Source organism: Schistocerca cancellata, chromosome 10, assembly GCF_023864275.1.
Source record: "Schistocerca cancellata isolate TAMUIC-IGC-003103 chromosome 10, iqSchCanc2.1, whole genome shotgun sequence".
NCBI lineage: Eukaryota > Metazoa > Arthropoda > Insecta > Orthoptera > Acrididae > Schistocerca > Schistocerca cancellata.
This window is the reverse complement of record NC_064635.1, coordinates 67,340,581-67,358,415: the sequence shown is the minus strand read 5'-3', so window position 1 is coordinate 67,358,415 and position 17,835 is coordinate 67,340,581. Positions and strand designations below refer to the sequence as shown.

The 17,835-nt window shown below is 38.4% G+C and overlaps 1 protein-coding gene across 3 annotated transcripts in view; it reads left to right on the top strand.

Annotated features, from left to right (window-relative positions):
* Nucleotides 1–17,245, top strand: part of LOC126106703 (eukaryotic translation initiation factor 5) — a 108,152-nt gene extending 90,907 nt beyond the window's left edge. For all 3 annotated transcript variants that reach the window (XM_049913082.1, XM_049913083.1, XM_049913084.1), the window contains exons 8-11: nucleotides 1,225–1,362; nucleotides 9,082–9,270; nucleotides 9,353–9,482; nucleotides 16,597–17,245. In XM_049913082.1, the coding sequence (XP_049769039.1) occupies nucleotides 1,225–1,362; nucleotides 9,082–9,270; nucleotides 9,353–9,478 (453 nt within the window). In that variant the 3' untranslated portion in view covers nucleotides 9,479–9,482; nucleotides 16,597–17,245. The remainder of the gene's footprint in view (nucleotides 1–1,224; nucleotides 1,363–9,081; nucleotides 9,271–9,352; nucleotides 9,483–16,596) is intronic.
* Nucleotides 17,246–17,835: the final 590 nt, after the last annotated feature.

Here is a 17,835-nt window from a genome sequence, read left to right as displayed (position 1 = left end):
ATGACCTAACAGTTTGGTCCCTTCCTGCCTCTTTTAAATTGTGTCCATCCTTCCCTGATGCCAATAACTCTCTGTTGATATTCAGATCTGCACCAACCCAAGTGTATTCTCATTAATTCAGTGAACTGCAAACCGTCAACGTCAAGCTGAAAAACATTCAGAAAGTAGGACCAACTGCAGTAAGTTTTCCGATCATGCGTAGCTGCTACTGTGGGACTGCTCAGCAGAGCCCTAGATGATAATTCTACCTAATGGCCACTTTCTCGGAAATGTAGGTCGAAGAAAGGAAACGGCCTACCACCTCCAACACAACTGTGCCTAGTGAAGAACTGAAATGTTCAAACCTACATTCATGTTGATGACAGATATATCTTTCTGTGGTTCCAGGCATGCCACAATGACTTTAACATGTTTCCCCTGTATGATTGCATCAAATGTAAATATGTAAGGTTGACGGGAGAAAGGTTGTACTGAGGGGCAAACGCATTACCTACTTCTTAACTTTTCTTGGTGTTTAGAGACAAATCTTATGAGATGCATTTGTCTGAAATTCTCACTTCCAGTGAAATTTCTCTAACATCAGTTCTTGAATGAGGGTGACAGAACTTTGACAATGTGTGGGTGCGTAAAAGCTGTGTGACACCACTTTGGTCAACTACCAGGAATGCACCATTTTGTGTGAACTATTCTTATAAATAAAGAAAATGTATGTGTGTGAAGTTTTTCCAAGTCAGCAAACTGTAAATTTGGAATTTTCTTGTTTTTTACTGAGTGTCATAAACACATTCCTTTTAAATCAAAGGTAGGCTCCTCCTCCTCCTCCTCCTCCTCCTCTTCTGGTTCTTTGCATAAATATATACAGAGTGGAGTGGACAGAATGATACTCAGTTTCTAATAAGATTGAAATGTAAAGTGTGTATATTTGACACCACTAGTGAGAGTACTTAATGGCAGATATTTTAGCAGCCGACTGGTATTGTCTGTGTTTTTTCTGGTTCATTTAGACCCTGTATATAGTACAGAAATAGAATGAAAGTAATTCATCACTTTGACAGACTTGTTTTCACATTCCATGAGAATTATTTGTGTTTAAGTAGGTAGGGCAGTAAGAGTGCACAGTTTTCATGTGGTTGAAAGATGTGCAAAGTGTAAAATTACAGAAAATTTGAATGAATATGTAAGGTGATGTGTAGTAATTACTTGAAAGTTGTTTACTACTTTCAGATTAAAAAACACCGCGTGCTGTTTCTTCGTTTTACCCATGATGATCACAAGGCCCAGAAGTACCTCCTTGGCGGCATTGAACAAGTCATAGGATTACACAAAGATGCCCTCTTACCGAAAGTGTCTGGCATATTAAAGGTATGTTCCAGTGTGATTATTAATAATTACATATTACATCTGCAACTCTTGAAAATGGCTTGTGTTAAAACTTTTGGTATGGGATCTAGGGTTGCTAAAATAGATGTTAATGTAAGTGATTGATAGTGGTTGCAATTTCTTTTACAGAAAAATTTAGTATTTTTACTTCAATTATCACTGGTTGAGTGTTGCATTCCAGAGTAGCTTTAGCATCAGATTACGTATGCATTCTGAGGAAATTTATCTCAACAAAATCAGTTAACATATGGAGAATTTAGTGTGTAAACCTTCTTTTCCTCTTCTTTTACACAAAAATGCACGAAAGTTATAGAAAGCATTGGGGCAATAGCAGAAACATCAGGTTGAACAAACTATATTATGAAAAGGATAGTCACTAATCAACAATATACTGCAGATGCTGAGTCGCAGAAAGGCACAACAAAAAGACGTAAACAAATCTTTCAGCCAAACTGGCCTTTGTCAGAATATATAACGCGCGCGCGCGCGCACACACACACACACACACACACACACACACACACACACACACACACACACACACACACAGTCTCTGGTAGTTGTGGTTGTGTGTGTGTGTGTGTGTGTGTGTAAGGGGGGGGGGGGGTTCTGATGAAGGCCTGTTTCACCGAAAAGTTTGACAGTCTTTTTGTTGTGCCGATCTGTGACTCAGCATCTCTGATATATGGAGAGTAGCAACTAAACTTCTCATAATATTGTCATTATTCCATTCCAGCTTTTCCATGGGTTGAACAAACTGATCTATAAATATTTGAATTGGTATTATATGGAACTTAAAATAATTTGTTACACCTTTAGAAATTCATGTAATTTACATCTTGTGTGTGCTGCTTTTATTTATAGTAAAAATTGGTAGGTGGAATGTCAAATGTAACAGGCCAATCATTCTGGAAAAAATGCTTATTGTAAGAGTGTTGTTCAGTAACTAATGCAACACTTCTTTTTTTCTCAGTCAGTCAGTTTCAGTTGAAAAAAATGCAAAATTTGTTGTGGGACATAAGAGGATTATTCCTGCCTCAGCTCTTAGTTTGATGAAGTTCCAGTGGATGGAGCATTTTACTTAACCTTCAAAAAAGGTGTTGTAACACAGGTGTGTTGCAAGCAGAAAGCTGTCATTGTGTCATCAAGGGTGACTGTTCCACTTTGCACACTTCCCCCCCCTCCCTCCCCCCCCCCTTTCTGGAAAACTAGAGATTCAGATATTCATAGGCACTTCCAGAATTTCAGAGGGTTCCTGACAGTGAACAAAAGAATGCTGCATTGTTGGGCAGGGTTTGTCATCACAACAAGGTCATGCAAACCTGCGTGCTGATCGGCCATGCAATATTGGAACATTTTTACTCTCATTTGAGCTGAATGACAGATCACAAATGCCTGCCTCTCTCTCTCTCTCTCTCTCTCTCTCTCTCTCTCTCTCTGGCCTTTCACTTATTTGGACCAATGAAGGATTCACGCTGTGGTAAACAGAGGTTACTGATGCAGCAAGAATTCAGCTCTGATGTCGAAGCAGAATGGTACCATGTGGACATATGGGCCCTCCCTGTAAGGTGGTGTAAGGCTCTCACATTGAATGAAAATTGTGAAAAATAGGGTGGAATAGCCAAAAGTGGGGAATAACATGGCATATTGGAATCTTGAATAAAACCAACCTGCTTTCAGGTAAAAAAGTGTTCCATTACTTATTGAATGGCCCTCATGAAACATTTTGTGCTTTTTTAGGATGATTAAGACTTCATAACATGTAAAATTTTCAACCTTCAATGTTAATTACTATGTAGATCAGCATAAGTGGAGCGTTAAATTGAAATTAGAATATCTATGCTATAGACAAAAAATAAAGAAAGATGATTGATTTGCCATAAGAAAATTTGCTTGAAAGTTTTTTAAAAAAAGCAAAGATTCCTTGTTTATTGAATACCGTCATCTCCATTGACTGCTAAAATTACTGTAATGAACTCTATTACTACAATTTCAGCCTTTGAGACATTTTGTAGTCAGTTTTCTTTGTCTATTTAGAAATGCAAAGTACAAAAGTGTTCAGCTTGAAAATATCTCAGATGCTGAAATTGCAGTTTTAGTTTATAAATAAAGTAATTTAAACAGTCAAAAATGACAATAGTGACCTTTAAAATTTGACTGTGATCCTCGCCCAACAAAATTATGAATAGCTTTAAGACAGTTAAATATGTATAGTTGCCTAATTCTTGGATAAATTACAACTTAGTTCATTTTTACTTCCATTTTGTTCTTGCTGTATTCCTTTTGTTTCCTTACTTGTTGTATTCAGTAAAATCAGATTTTCTTGACAATTTGTAGCAGTATGTGAGCTCTGTATTTGCTGATACATTACTGAAAGATTCCCACTGGAGTTGGTCTACAGTCAAATTAGTCATGTCTTCTCCATCATGAAAATGGGGAAGTATAGTAAAATTTATGGCTCTCTTCTGGTTTTATTCAATCTTCATTTCTTTGCAGTACTTCAGATAATCCTGCTGCGTACCAGTTGTTCATTTATTCTTCTCTCCATTAACTTTTGTGATCCTAAAGTTCTGCAGTTTATTCCAATAATAATAATAATAATAATAATAATAATAATAATAATAATAATAATAATAATAATAATAATAATGAGTTGAGTTGGTATGTCTTGGCCAGAAACAATTACAAATGTCATTCAGTCCACTGCTCCAGTCAGTCTTCTTCCTGAGCCAGAAAACCAACATCCTCGGAAATAGTTAGTCATGGTAGGGCCTCTAGTGAAAACCCATGTGCAATAGGGCGAAGACTTTTGTGGGACACTTGAATAGTGTCATGTGCCGAACTTCGGCGGAACGTTGACTGCATTCTGGTCCAATTGCCTCAGTCACAGAACCAGGAATTTGATATGACCAATTCTCGAGAGCCTCGAGTATTCAGTTGTGATAGCCATTTGGCTGCCTGCTACATCTCATACAGGGAGACAGCTTAAGAATTGGCCCTCTTGCATTGCTTTCATACTTAAAGGTTTTAAATGATGGTGCCCAGACATCTCCCTTCTACAGCCATCATGCAAGTCTCCAAAACACTTGGAAGACAAGATGATCAGAATGTTGTTAAGTGTAAGAGCTTCATAGCTTTTTGTTAAAAAGTCCCGTGTGTAGCTGTGTTATTCTAGTCTTAAAGTTGCGAGGATACTTGTCTGATGATTGCTAGACACAACTTTTTCCAAATAGTAATGCTAATTAACAAATACTAAATGATAATTTTCCAATAAAATACATTTTCTTCTTAATTACTAATCATAATAATATAATCCCTGGCCACACCTCCTTGACCACATTACTCTTTCATCTCTCTTTCGCACTGTTGTAATAACTTCGATTGTTTGCTTCCTTTCTGCCATGCCCAATTTTGTATTCTGGGTGTCGCACTTTGTCAAGTAATGGGTGCTCATGACTAGTCAGTGTTGAATGCAGTCTCCCCGAGGGGTGACCCCCGGCAGACTCCTTTCTTCCCTTCATCTTGCTTTTATTATTGAAAGTACAAAAGATATCCATTAAGTTTTCAGCATTTTCTCTTACTGTTACGTATATCCTGACTAGATCAGAAAATGTTTGCAGCGAATCTATCTGCTTTTGGATATACCACTTGTGGATTAACTGATGACTTCATTGTTTGGTCCATTACTCCCCAACAAACCATCTTGGGTATCAAATTCTCAGTTCATATATTGTGGGAAACGGGTAATTCCACACATAATGTATCTCATTAGTCATTGGCTTTGCTGTATATTGGAATTCGAAACAACTCTGTAGTTGTGAGGTAATGATCTGGAGACACCATGTCTCACAGTTGAATCTACCACATACTGTCTGTTGTTGGCTGTGTGTGGGACAGCCTTGTTACTTAGACACACTCCATCTCTCTGCCTGCTGTGCAATATTGGTCTCAGCAGTGGTGTTGTATTGATTTTAAAAAAAACAGTAGCTTTGTTCTCTACTGCCAGGTATGTTGTATACCATGTACTGGGAACATCCAGTGCCCAAATGTATTTTTCATATTGGCCTCTAATGGTGTGAGTATTCTTTATTGACTTTTCAATATTACTCCCTGAAGATTGGGCAGCCTGGAAATGAGAGATTGTGGATTACACCAAGTTGACGTGTATCATTGCCAACTTCATAACAGCTCTCTGTAGTTATTTCTTAAGGCTGTGTCTGATTATTTTAATTACTTAAGTCTTTAATGAAGTGCATTTGTACATTGATTTCATTGTGAATTTACTTTAGTTCTGAACATTCTCCATAGTCCAACCTAGGATGATGTGCTAGCAGCTTTTTTATTAGCTAGTTGCTTTTTGTGACATTCCTCTCTCTTAGCGCCTCGTTGTGGTGCCAGAAGTCTGAATGTGGTCATTCACCCACAGTTTATATGCATTGACTTGTATGTTCAGTATGTTATTTTGAGTGACTTTTGTTGTTGTTGTTGTTGTTGTTGTTGTTGTTGTTGGGTCATTCCATGGCAGATGGTCTAGAGGTTCCTACATGACTCAGGGGTTCTTGACAATATTTTGTGTGAATATTTACACATATTCCCAATAAATACTGTTAAAGTTGCACAATCACCATATCAGTACTTACATAGATAGTCATTTCTTTGACCCGCCATTGCACAGATTTAAACAGTGCTCGTTTGCATTTCTGACAACTTTGATACATGTCTCTGGCAATATATTCTTGAAAGAAGCAAAACTAGGCCATCTATCTTACTTTAAAGTGATATAATACATTATTTGTTGAGCAATTTTCATATGAATACAAAAATGTGAAGTTGAGATTTCTTTATCTCGGGACGTAATTGTGGAATAAATGTGCAACATCGACCCATGCAATGGCTTAGTATAGAATATCAATTGAACGAATTGTAGGTTTTTGGTTAAATGTTGTAAATCAACTAAACACTTTTTTCACATATTTTATTAATGTTAGTGCACAACCTAGGTCTTGGGTTATAAGCCTATTTTCAAGTAGCATGAGTAGTTTGCGGGAAGAGTGGAAGTTCAAGGACTGGACTGGACTGAACTGAACTGCAATTGTGATCTTTCAGTTATGTAGTTGCTTTTGTTACACAAGTTTCACCCTAGAAGATACAGCAGTTTCACAGCTGCTCAAGCACATTCCTACAGAAGGATTATAGGATGAACTGTGCACTAGATTGGGTGGGAACTACGACTAGTGTAGGGAGTGGAGCAGTGAGTGGGCAGGAAATTGTTGTGGTGCCAACCATGGGAACGTATACCACATACTTTTGCTTTTTAGGAGAATCTACCGTGTTTAAACTGCAGTTAACCTGAATCCATTTGCAGTCTGAATTGTCAAAAAAATTAACAATTGCTCAATACTAATATTCATTTTTGCAGGAGACTGTAAAAGTTTTTCATGCTGTAATGTTGTCGATGATCGTAAGATGTCTGATGGGGATGGAATGGGGTGTGCCATCTTCTGGTTCCAAGCAGCTAGTGTGAGGATGGTGGGCAGATGTGCCTGAAAGCTGTGTTCTCTGGTCCCACCGAAACAACCACCTCGGAAATCGCCACATATTTGGTAGAAAGAGCCAAATACTTGCGACAATGACTGTAAAAACAGTGATACCACAGACAAGAGTTAATAATTAAGAGATAAAAAAAAGAAAATGGTCTGCAAATTAATATAAACCATTTATCATTTTGTTTCTCGTACTATCAAAATGTGGACAATCAAAAAGTGCCATAAATTTGGCGTAGTTGTAATATTAACTTTTTAGAGAGATCCCTTACATGAATAAAGGTATGTAATTTTGATTAGTCAGAATACGCTAAAAATAATTTTTCTCAAGAAGCCTTTAAAGAAAGGGGGGGGGGGGGGGTTTGTCTTATACTCGGGGTAAATAGAGTGTAAAATTTTCTGTAAGTACAGTAAGTTCTACGTAAACCACAGACTAAGCGAAAACAAAATATGCTATACTTCAAATTAGAATTAAACTAGCATGTCAATAGCATTGCACAGCAGACATATTCAATTCTCCCATGAGTTATGTCCAAAAACATGACAAATTACCACAACTTACACAATGTGACAAAGGTGTGAAATACGAAGACAGTTAAGTGTTGCATCTGTTTTGCAAGAATTTTACTACCATGATTTCCAGTGCCTTGGTAAAGGATAACTTAAATTTCAGAATTTACATGTTCTGCCATTCACAAAATTTCTTTCACTCCCAACAAAGTTTCCACATTCACAATGTCAATTTGCACCTGATTTTGCAAGAAAATATTTATAATTTTCCCGCATTGTGTTATTTGCCTATCAATGTTGTTGGAGAAGAAATTGATTCAATTTATATAAATAACACTGTCGGGAAGTGGGGCTTCAAGCAATGTTTACAACCTTTGTGTGTCAAAGTTTCTTGACACTAGGGTGCTCTACTCAGCTGATCCGATTCAGTAAGTTGGAACAATTTGTGCCGCTGCCAAGCTCTACTCAACGTGGAGGTTGAGGAAAATAACTACGTTCATTCATATAGGTGTTCTGGCCAATCACTACAGTTTCCAAACTCTTTACTGCACATGCACAGCTCTAAGATTCTCGTGATCGTCATGACACCTTTGCATTACTTGAATTTAAATTTTGTTCATTAGATGGGATGGATGGCTAGTTCTAGCTCTAGTTTGTGCCTTTGTGTTCCTTGAACTGCTGTTTTTTGTTCAAATTAACCTCCTTCACTAATGAAACACAGCACCAGTTATGTATTTTTTTCATGCTTACAGAGATAAATTTTGCAAAGACAAATTTTGCAAATTGTCAAGTGCAGGCGTCTATGTAAATATTTTTTGTGATGATCTGCAGACAGACTGTGTGTGACTGTTTGTGTGTGGATGTTATTTTCTGGATACTGGAGGATCTCAAAGACTACAGTGCACGAGGGACAGAACTGCGTGTATGCCAACATCACACAAAATACTTGTATAAATATTTGCACTTGCTAATGAGAATAAATTTCTGAAACATGTCGTGCTGTGCGTGAAAAAATGTGAACATGGTGCATTGTTTGATTATTTAAATAATCAGTAATACAGTTGCAGGCTTCACAAAAGCTTCAGTTATTATGTACGAAATTAAGTCAAGCATTTTTGCTTTCCAGGTAGTTACCATTTACAATTACATCAGTGGGCTAAACATAGCATAAAATTCAGATAATCTTCATTAGACAAGAAGTCACTGAAACTCCATTCCATCTCAAGTGTCTTTGTTTGGCTGACTTTGCTTCGAATTATCTGTCGGAAAATTTCTCCATCTTCATTATTTTTTCCCCTGCAGGGAGTGTAAAAAGCTGTACAAGGTGGTCTAATTTTCTTTCAAGAAAATATTGCCAGAGATATTACGTCCCAAAGTTGCCGAAGACTTTAGGGTGCATTGATAGCTGTGCTATTGGCTCAAACAAATGGCTAATCTCTAAAAGTATGATATTGGGGAAAGTAAAACTTTACCCATGTTCACTGGGAACAAGTGGAAATGTTCACACAATTTCAGCAAATTCATTGATGGTCGTGTGCCAACTTCCTTGAAATTGGTTCATTTGGCTTGGATTGCTCCCACCATTCCTGTTAATTTAGCTTAAGATTTTCAGTGCTGCTGTAATGTTTGGCAATTTGTTAACTTGCAGCTATTCTACGATGCTGATATCTTGGAAGAAAAGGTTCTGTTGGAGTGGGCAGGCAAGGAAAGCAAGAAATACGTGAGCAAAGAACTAAGCCACGAGATCCATGAGCGTGCAGAACCATTCATCCGTTGGTTGCGCGAGGCAGAAGAGGAGGAGAGTGAGAGCGATGAGGAGGAGGAAGATGACTTGGAGGTGCGTGTCTGCTAGAGACCAATCTGATGAGCAGGTTTCTCCTTTTAGCAAATTTAATCTTATAAATTTTTCATTTCACCAGATTGAATATGATGACCGTGCAAAGGCATCACCCCTGAAGGAGCAGCCGAAACCGGTGCAAAAGCCTGTAGCTGCAGCACAAGAATCAGAGGAGGAAGGAGATGACCTTGATATTGATGCAATCTAATTCGGTAAGCATATTCACTGATTACATGTAACTAAATAAAATCTTTAGTAAACACCAGTAACTTGATGCTGTGAGAACTAGCTTGATAATGTGGTTTTTAGTTTCTCCTGAAAGATTTCGGAGTTCCGAAGTTAGCAAGAGGTTCAGTTTTCGTTATTGACAGGTGTGTCATCTGTCTGAAGGCTGATACGATGCAGCTGTCCGTGCTACTTGGTCCAGTGCAATCCTCATATCTACTCTAAACTACATCCATTTGAAGTTGCTCACTATACTCGTGTCTAAAGGTCTTTCTGCAGTTTTCACCCCCTCACTTTCTTTCCAATACCTAATTGACAATTCCTTGATGCCTCATTGTGTTCTATCAACTAATCTGTTCTTCCAATCATGTTGGGCCAAATTTTTCTCCAAAGCTTGATCCAGTACCTCATTAGCTGTTAGATATACTCACCTAATCTTCAGCATTCTTCTGTAGAACCTCACTTAAAAAGCTTCTATTCTCTTCTTGTTTAAACTGCTTATTTCTCCCTACAGGAGGAAGGTGTCGTATACATCTACATGGATACTCTGCAAATCGCATTTAAGTGCCTGGCAGAGGGTTCATCGAATCACGTTCACAATTCTGTTATTCCAATCTTGTACATGCGCGTACATGCGCGCAAAGAACGAACACCTATAACTTTCTGTACGAGCTCTGATTTCCCTTATTTTATCATACTGATCATTTCTCCCTACGTAGGTCACTGTCCACAAAATATTTTCACATTCGGTGATTGGAATTTTGTGAGAAGATTCTGCCACAATGAAAAACATCCTTTCTTTTAATGATGTCCAGCCCAAATCCTGTATCATTTTTGTGACACTGTCCCATATTTCACGATAACACAAAACGTGCTGCCCTTCTTTGAACTTTTTTGATGTACTCCTTCAGTCCTATCTGGTAAGGATCCCACATCGTGCAGCAGAGGTCGTACAAGTGTAGTGTAGGCAGTCTCCTTAGATCTGTTACATTTTCTGTGTGTTCCTTCCAGTTTAAGTTGTTCGTAATTGTAATACTTAGGTATTTAGGTGAATTTACAGCTTTTAGATTAGACTGTGTAACGGAAGTTTAACGAATTCCTTGCAGCACTCGTGTGGATGACCTCACACTTTTCATTATTTAGGGTAAACTGCCAATTTTCGCACCAGTCTGGTATCTTTTCTAAATAGTTTTGCAATTTGTTTTGATCGTCTGATGACTTTATTAGTTGATAAACGACTGTCCTTTGCAAACAACCAAAGACGGCTGCTCAGATTGTCTCCAAAATCGTTTATATAGATAAGGAACAGCAAAAGGCCTATAACGCCAGAAATCACTTCTGTTTTACTCAATGACTTTCCATTATTTACTACGAACTGTGACCTCTCTGACAGGAAATCGACTGAGACGATATTCCATAAGCATGCAATTTCACTACAAGCCGCTTGTGTGGTGAAGTGTCAAAAGCCTTCTGGAAACCCAGAAATACAGAATTAGTCTGAAATTCCTTGTCAGTAGCACTCAACACTTCGTGTAAGTAAAGAGCTAGTTGTGTTTGACAGGAACAATGTTTTCTAAACCCATGTTGAATGTGTGTCAGTAGACTGTTTTCTTCGAGGTAATTCATAATGTTCGAACACAGTATATGTTCCAAAATCCTGCTGCATATCGATGTTAGCGATATGGGCCTGTAATTAAGTGGATTACTCCTACTACCTTTCTTGAATATTGGTGTGACCTGTGCAATTTCTCAGTCTTTTGGTACAGATCTTTCTTTGAGCGAACGGCTGTATATGATTGTTAAGTATGGAGCTAATGCATTAGCATACTCCAAAAGGAACCTAATTGGTATAGTGTCTGGACCAGAAGACTTGCTTTTATTAAGTGAGGTAAGATGCTTCACGACTCAGAGGTTATTTACTTCTATGTTACTCATGTAGGCAGCTGTTCTCGATTCGAATTCTGGAATATTTACTTAGTCGTCTTTTGTCAAGGCATTTTGGAAGGCTGTGTTTAGTAACTCTGCTTTGCCAGCACTGTCTTCAATAGTATCTCCATTGCTATCTCACAGAGAAGGCATGGGTTGTTTCTTGCCGCTAACATAACGTCACATACGACCAGAATCCCTTTGGATTTTCTGCCAGGTTTAGAGACTAAAGTTTTGTTGTGGAAACTGTTATAAGCATCTCGCATTGAAGTCTGCGCTAAATTTTGAGCTTCTTTAAAAGATAGCCAATCTTGGGTTTTGCATCTGTTTAAATTTGGCATGTTTGTTTTGTTGCTTCTGCAGCAGTGTTCTAACCCGCTCTATGTACCAAGAAGGACCAGCTCTGTTCTTTATTTATTTGGTATAAATCTCAATTCCTGCAGATATTTCTTAGAGTTCAAGCCACGTCTGGTCTAAACTTGCGTTATTAATTTGGAATGAGTGGAGATTGTCTCTAAGGAGGGCGTCAAGTGAATTTTTATCTGCTTTTTTTGAATAGGTATGTTTTTCACTTATCTTTGGATGTTTTGGGGATTACAGTATTAAATCTCGTTAAGACAACCCTGTGTTCACCAATCCCTGTATCGGTTTTAATGCTTGTTATTAACTCAGGATTATTTGTGTTTTTACAGCCATTTACTGTTCTCGTGGGCTCGTGAACTAACTGCTTGAAATAATTTTCAGACGTGTAGCACAATTTGGTATGATATTTTATGCACACCTCCTGGAGGTGGATTTAATGTGCTTTTGCACTGTCACACTGAAAGACTAATCTGTAGATTGTGGGGCTGAATGGTATGACTGAGGATCCTGTCCAGATATTGGACAGATCTCAGATGGCACTCAATAGTGCTGAGAGAAGTAAAACTCCTGTACATGGTACTGACCCAAAATGTCACAAACGCACTTTCATGATAAACTTGGGGGGGCTGCACGCCCAATACATACATATGTCATGCCAGCTTGCCTCAACACTCTTCTCAGACTGTAATATTAAAGTCTTGCCCTCATCACTGAAGAGGCCACGATACCAGTGATCCAAATTACTTTCCAAACTTTCCCTTTCTACCTTATTTGCACACTGCAGTGGATGGTGTGGGAAGTGTACTTCACTCAGTGGACGTCTAGAGGCCTAACTGACAGTGTCGAGACAGTCTTTAGTGTCAAGAGTTAATATAGCCATTCCACTTGCCTCCAAAAAAGCAGTGCACAGTTCTATTCCCATCTCCCAAGGGTAACTGGTAGCCCTAATAAGTGTGTGGTGTTTACTGGAAAACCATTACGAAGCAGATCTTCTGTTGTCTACATCTCATGACAGCAGTAGAGTGTATAAATGTTTCGGCCCTGGTGCAAACCAGTACAGCAGGTAAGTTCCATTGTAGATGATATGTTGTGTAAAGTGGCAATGCACATTCCGTTAAAGCTTAGTGATCCTCTGAGGAGGCACACCGGTAGACACTGTGAGGGATCGACACTGTTGCAGTTTTTCCCTAACGAAACACTATCGGCTGTTGATTTTTCTCTTCAACTATGATTTTGTTACTGTATTGATCACCGGACTTGTATACTGTGCTCTGTCATCACTTAATACTTCACATCTAATAGAACTCGGTGCTTATTCCTCCATACAAATACAATGAATATTTAGTTTTCAAACAATGTTCAAAACTTCTGTTTCCCATTAGACAATGCAGAACAGGTCACTTTGAGCCTTCATTGACGATTAGCCACTTCTATAAAGGAGTTGCATAAGATTTGATGTTAGTTGTAGTTGCTGATGTCACTAAAGGACGCATAGTTATTGCACATTCCATGGTCATTTTCAGAGGCTCCCTAGCAGTTCACTGAGAACAGTGTGTGGATACACCCCACACCTTGATGTTTGTTGTCCCTGGGGAGACTGAAAATTACATATTGACCAGTACAAAGTTCATGGCTTTAAGGATCTCCGACAATAGCTAGTCTATGTAATTTATAAAGTTAATGCCAGTCTGTGTGTCCTTAAAATTTGAATGGCATACAATCTTTCACTCAGTGTCAGACACAAGTGCTGGAGACGCTGGGTACCCTAAAGTATCGGACTGAGAGCTGTGGCCAGTAGTATTCAGAAAAAGTTTCCTGATCAAAAAATAAATATCGAATTCAGGAGGGTTGAAACAAAGTGTAAAAGGATGGTCCACGGACTGACTGTGGTGTAGGGTGTGACTTTGTCATTGGCACACATTTCCCGGGTATTGGCTTCAGGTACACTGTGCAGTATTTACAGCAGAAATCTTTGCCCCGTATCAGGTTACAGAGTACATCCAGTGACACAGGCTTTTCAATTGTCATCTGCTCACTCTCTATCAGCATCCTTCAAAGCCTCTGTGTGCTGTACACCATCTATACCTTATTGAAATGAGTCTAGGAAAACTGGCATTTTCTCACTCTTGATGGGTCCACTGTGCTGTTTATGTAGATCCCTGGTCATGTCGGTCTGACAGGAAACGAGGTTACTGATGCTGCTGCCAAGGCTGCAGACCACCTACCTCAGCCCACTAGTTGTTATATTCCCTCCAGTGATTCCCGTGTTGCCATCTGTCAGGAGGTGGTGTCACATTGGCATCACCACTGGTCCTCCCTTCCCAGGAATAAGCTCCAAGCCTCTCTCAGCAACTTGGATGACCTCCTTTTGGCCATCCTGCCACGAGGTAGTCATTTTAACAAAGTTGCATATATGGCACTACTTTACTAGCCATCACAATTAAAGTGGTGCTCCCCCACCAGTTTATATGCATTGCGCCCAACTTTTAACTGTCCATTTCACGACAGAACACCCATTTTTTAACCATTTACGTTCCTGCTTGGGTTTTCCATGTTAGTTATTGGCCATTTTAGCAAATGACTTGACAACGTTTTAGTTTTTGTCCATCATAGCAATATGGCGAAGGCCATTTAATTTTTAGTTCTGGGTTGCCATTTCTCTATGGCATGTTTTAGACTTTTCCCTGCATCCCTGTTTTTAGCTATCTTCTCTTCAGTTGATCAAGATTGATGTGTAGTCATTTTTAACTCTTCTCTTTGTCTTTCACAGTTTTGACATGGGCGCATATGACCCTAGTTGTTATTGTGCCCTAAAACAAAATAGACGGGGGTATAGTGTGTTATCACCAGGAAAATCTGGAAATTTTCTTCTCGTCTGTGTGTACACACTGTCATTCCAGTGACAAATGGAGTGTGGATTGTCAACCAATATCCTCTGTTGGTGACACCTCAGGAGAGTTCCCACAGCAGTGATGGGATACAGGGTTCCCACCGGTATGTTCAACCACTAGACTCAAACATTGCCTGTTCCTTCATAGCCTTGTATCATGCCAACCTATTTTCACATGCTTCTAAAACAGAGGACAGGTCTAGTTAGATTATGTGACTTAAATGTTCCCTGAGAGCACCTCAACATGGCTGCCTCAGGCACAAAAATAACTGCCTCTAATAATTAAACGATGCGCACACGGCACTCTCTCCCACTTTTTTTAAAAAACCATATGAGTGCATGCAATCCAGCAGAATATAGTCTGATAATGAGTAACCATTAACCAAAACAGACAGAATTAATAGGCTTACCAAATCAGATCAAAGTCCCGTGTGCAAGTCCGTCGGTACAGCTTGTCACTTCACTCCCAAGCAGAGAGCAATGCAGCGACCTGCTTGACAATACAGGCCCAGCAATTTACCCCATGACCTCAGACACACCAAAATGTGTCAGAACTCGGGATCAGTGCCATCTGTGTCCTGTGACGGACATCTAGCTTGATCTATGATGCCTTAAGAAGTTTTTGCATGGATGTTGTTTCCTTCTGAAACAGGTTTCAAGAGGCCCTGTAGTAAATTGTCACACCACCCTTCAGATGTTGTATGACAAATGTGTACATATCTCATCCACATAGACAGTTGGATGACTCGTCTTTGCACTCAGTTTTTAAGTAAGCAGTACGTTTTGGTCTGGTCCTGGAGACTTCATTGGTTATTTGCCATCTTCTTCCAGCTAAATTTTAGAGTGCGAAGTGTTACAGTTTCTTCAAAATTTATTAAGCTTTGTAACTTTGTATGAATTTACTTTCAAATGGGTCGTCTTTCATCTGAACTGTAGAAATATTCACCATCCGGCAAATGACAATCTGTCTAAACTGGCATTCCAAGATATTCTTAGCCTTTCCTTATAAGGTGTTGAAAATGTCGAGATTCATCTTCCTGGACTCAGATCAATTCTCTCGATTTGCCAAATGGAATTAAATGATACACCAGTTGCTTCGGCCCCTTGTTTCAATGTGGATTTCAGTTTCAATGATGCACCTAGCACAGCTTTTTTTCTGTGAACTGGTAGACTTTTGCAACCACTACACATGGTAGACTGCGAAGAACTTTGCATTGCTGTGTACTGATTGCATCTTCAACTTCGAATATGTTCTCCCAGAGTTATTGCTTCATTCGGTGGCACCGTGTCTGGGAAGTGGGGCCTCCTGTACATCTAGTTTGTTGTTCATGCAGACATGAAATGTAGCATGTTATATGCAGTTTTGCGAGATTGTCCTGTACAAATATTTCACATCTAGACCGTGTCCCAGAATATTCATGTGGAATGAAGAGAGTTCTAGTGGGTGAAAATTGTTTGCATTTTCTTCTTTCGCAAAAGCACTGGCTTTGTATTAGATACTTCACAAAATTCTTAAGTAGGTAGTTGCTGTTTTATTTACTCTCTCTCCCATTTTAATAAGGCCTTCATGGATGGAATTGTTTTATTTTACAGATCTTCATCTTCACAGGTCAGAACTGTGTACAGGACTCTCTCTAACCAAGACAACTGATTTTTGCAGGAAATGAATTGGCACTTGTGCCTGACAACAAGTAAAAGTTTCAGCTTGCCATTACAGAGTTCCTCGCAAAAGCTAAGCTTTAAAGCAGTTTGTGAGGTGTAATTGTGTTCCCAGTATCTGCAGCTGGATTAGGTGGACTGGTACAGTTTTAACTAGTCAAACATGTCTACTGAAAGTTTCTGTTCTGGAGTCTTTCAAATTTTTACAGTTGAACCTCTTAAATTGTGTAATGAATTTAATGTAATTTTCTTTTTTGTTTCAGATAACATTTGGAATCCTCATTACTGTACGGTTGCATAGCAAATTACGAAAAATATTTAAAGTGAATATAAATATACATAGCTTTAACTGGTAAAACTTTTATTAACACACAATTGTTTTTCTTGTTGCTTATTGTGCATTTATACACTTCAGCTCGTTAGTTGGTGATTCCTTTTTATTGTAATTCATAAGAATAGGTTAATTTGTCAATAAAGATTATTGCATCTTAAAACCTGTGTGGCATTTGTGTAGTGTGAAATAGTAATGTATTGTACTCCTTACTAAATAGTACAAATTTGCTGTTTGGAATCATTGAAAAGTACCACTGAAAGCTGTCCTAAGTGTTGACAGACAAGATTTAATATACTTGTTTTAAAGGACATAGTATTTATGGTTAACTGGCTGTAACTTTTGTGGAAATGTACTTAAAAACTTACTGAAACAATGTAGAAGATTCCTTTTGAGAAGTGTGTGTTTTCTGTTAAAGGTTCTGTACATGAAGAATCTGAAATATGTGAGGAAGAGCTCTAAGCAAAATAAATGTTCTGCCTGTTAATAAGTGTCTACATATTTCCATAGACCAAATATTTTTAGTGTGTTGAGGTAAAATTTTACAAAATTTTTCTCAGAAATATCCAAGAGTAAAGATAGTTCTAACAGCATATTTGGAGATTCACTCTCTTCCCACTTTTGCTTTTTATCTTTAATAAATACCTCATAGAAGATGTAATGTACATCTAGTAAGGACACATCAAAATATTGGTCAAAATTGGCTGTTGTTTTTGTTTGTCTTAACAATGTCCGAACACAAATATCATGGGATCATATGTGGATAGTGTGGAATTTTTGTTTGATTCGCCTTTCATGAATTAAAAGAATACTGTGTGATGGTACTATGTAATGGTCTTGTGAAACAACACAAAGCATCTTGCAGCAACACAAGAACTGGCTCCGTACATTTCCTAAGAATTTACTTTAAAATGCTGAAAGTCTTAGTCAATACCCATAGAAGTCACCCAACATTAAATAGAACTTCACTTTTATCTCATTAACTTCATACTTTGCAACAGGACAATGAACTGAATTTGTTAGGCTTTTACACAGTTAAGCCTGAGTTAAGCATTGGACTGCTGGAGATTTTAGCCTCTGAAATTTTGATTGCTGGATAAGGTCTGGTGGAAAGGTATGTTTCAGGAACTATAAAAATTCCACATTGCTGACAATATAACTGGACAACGTT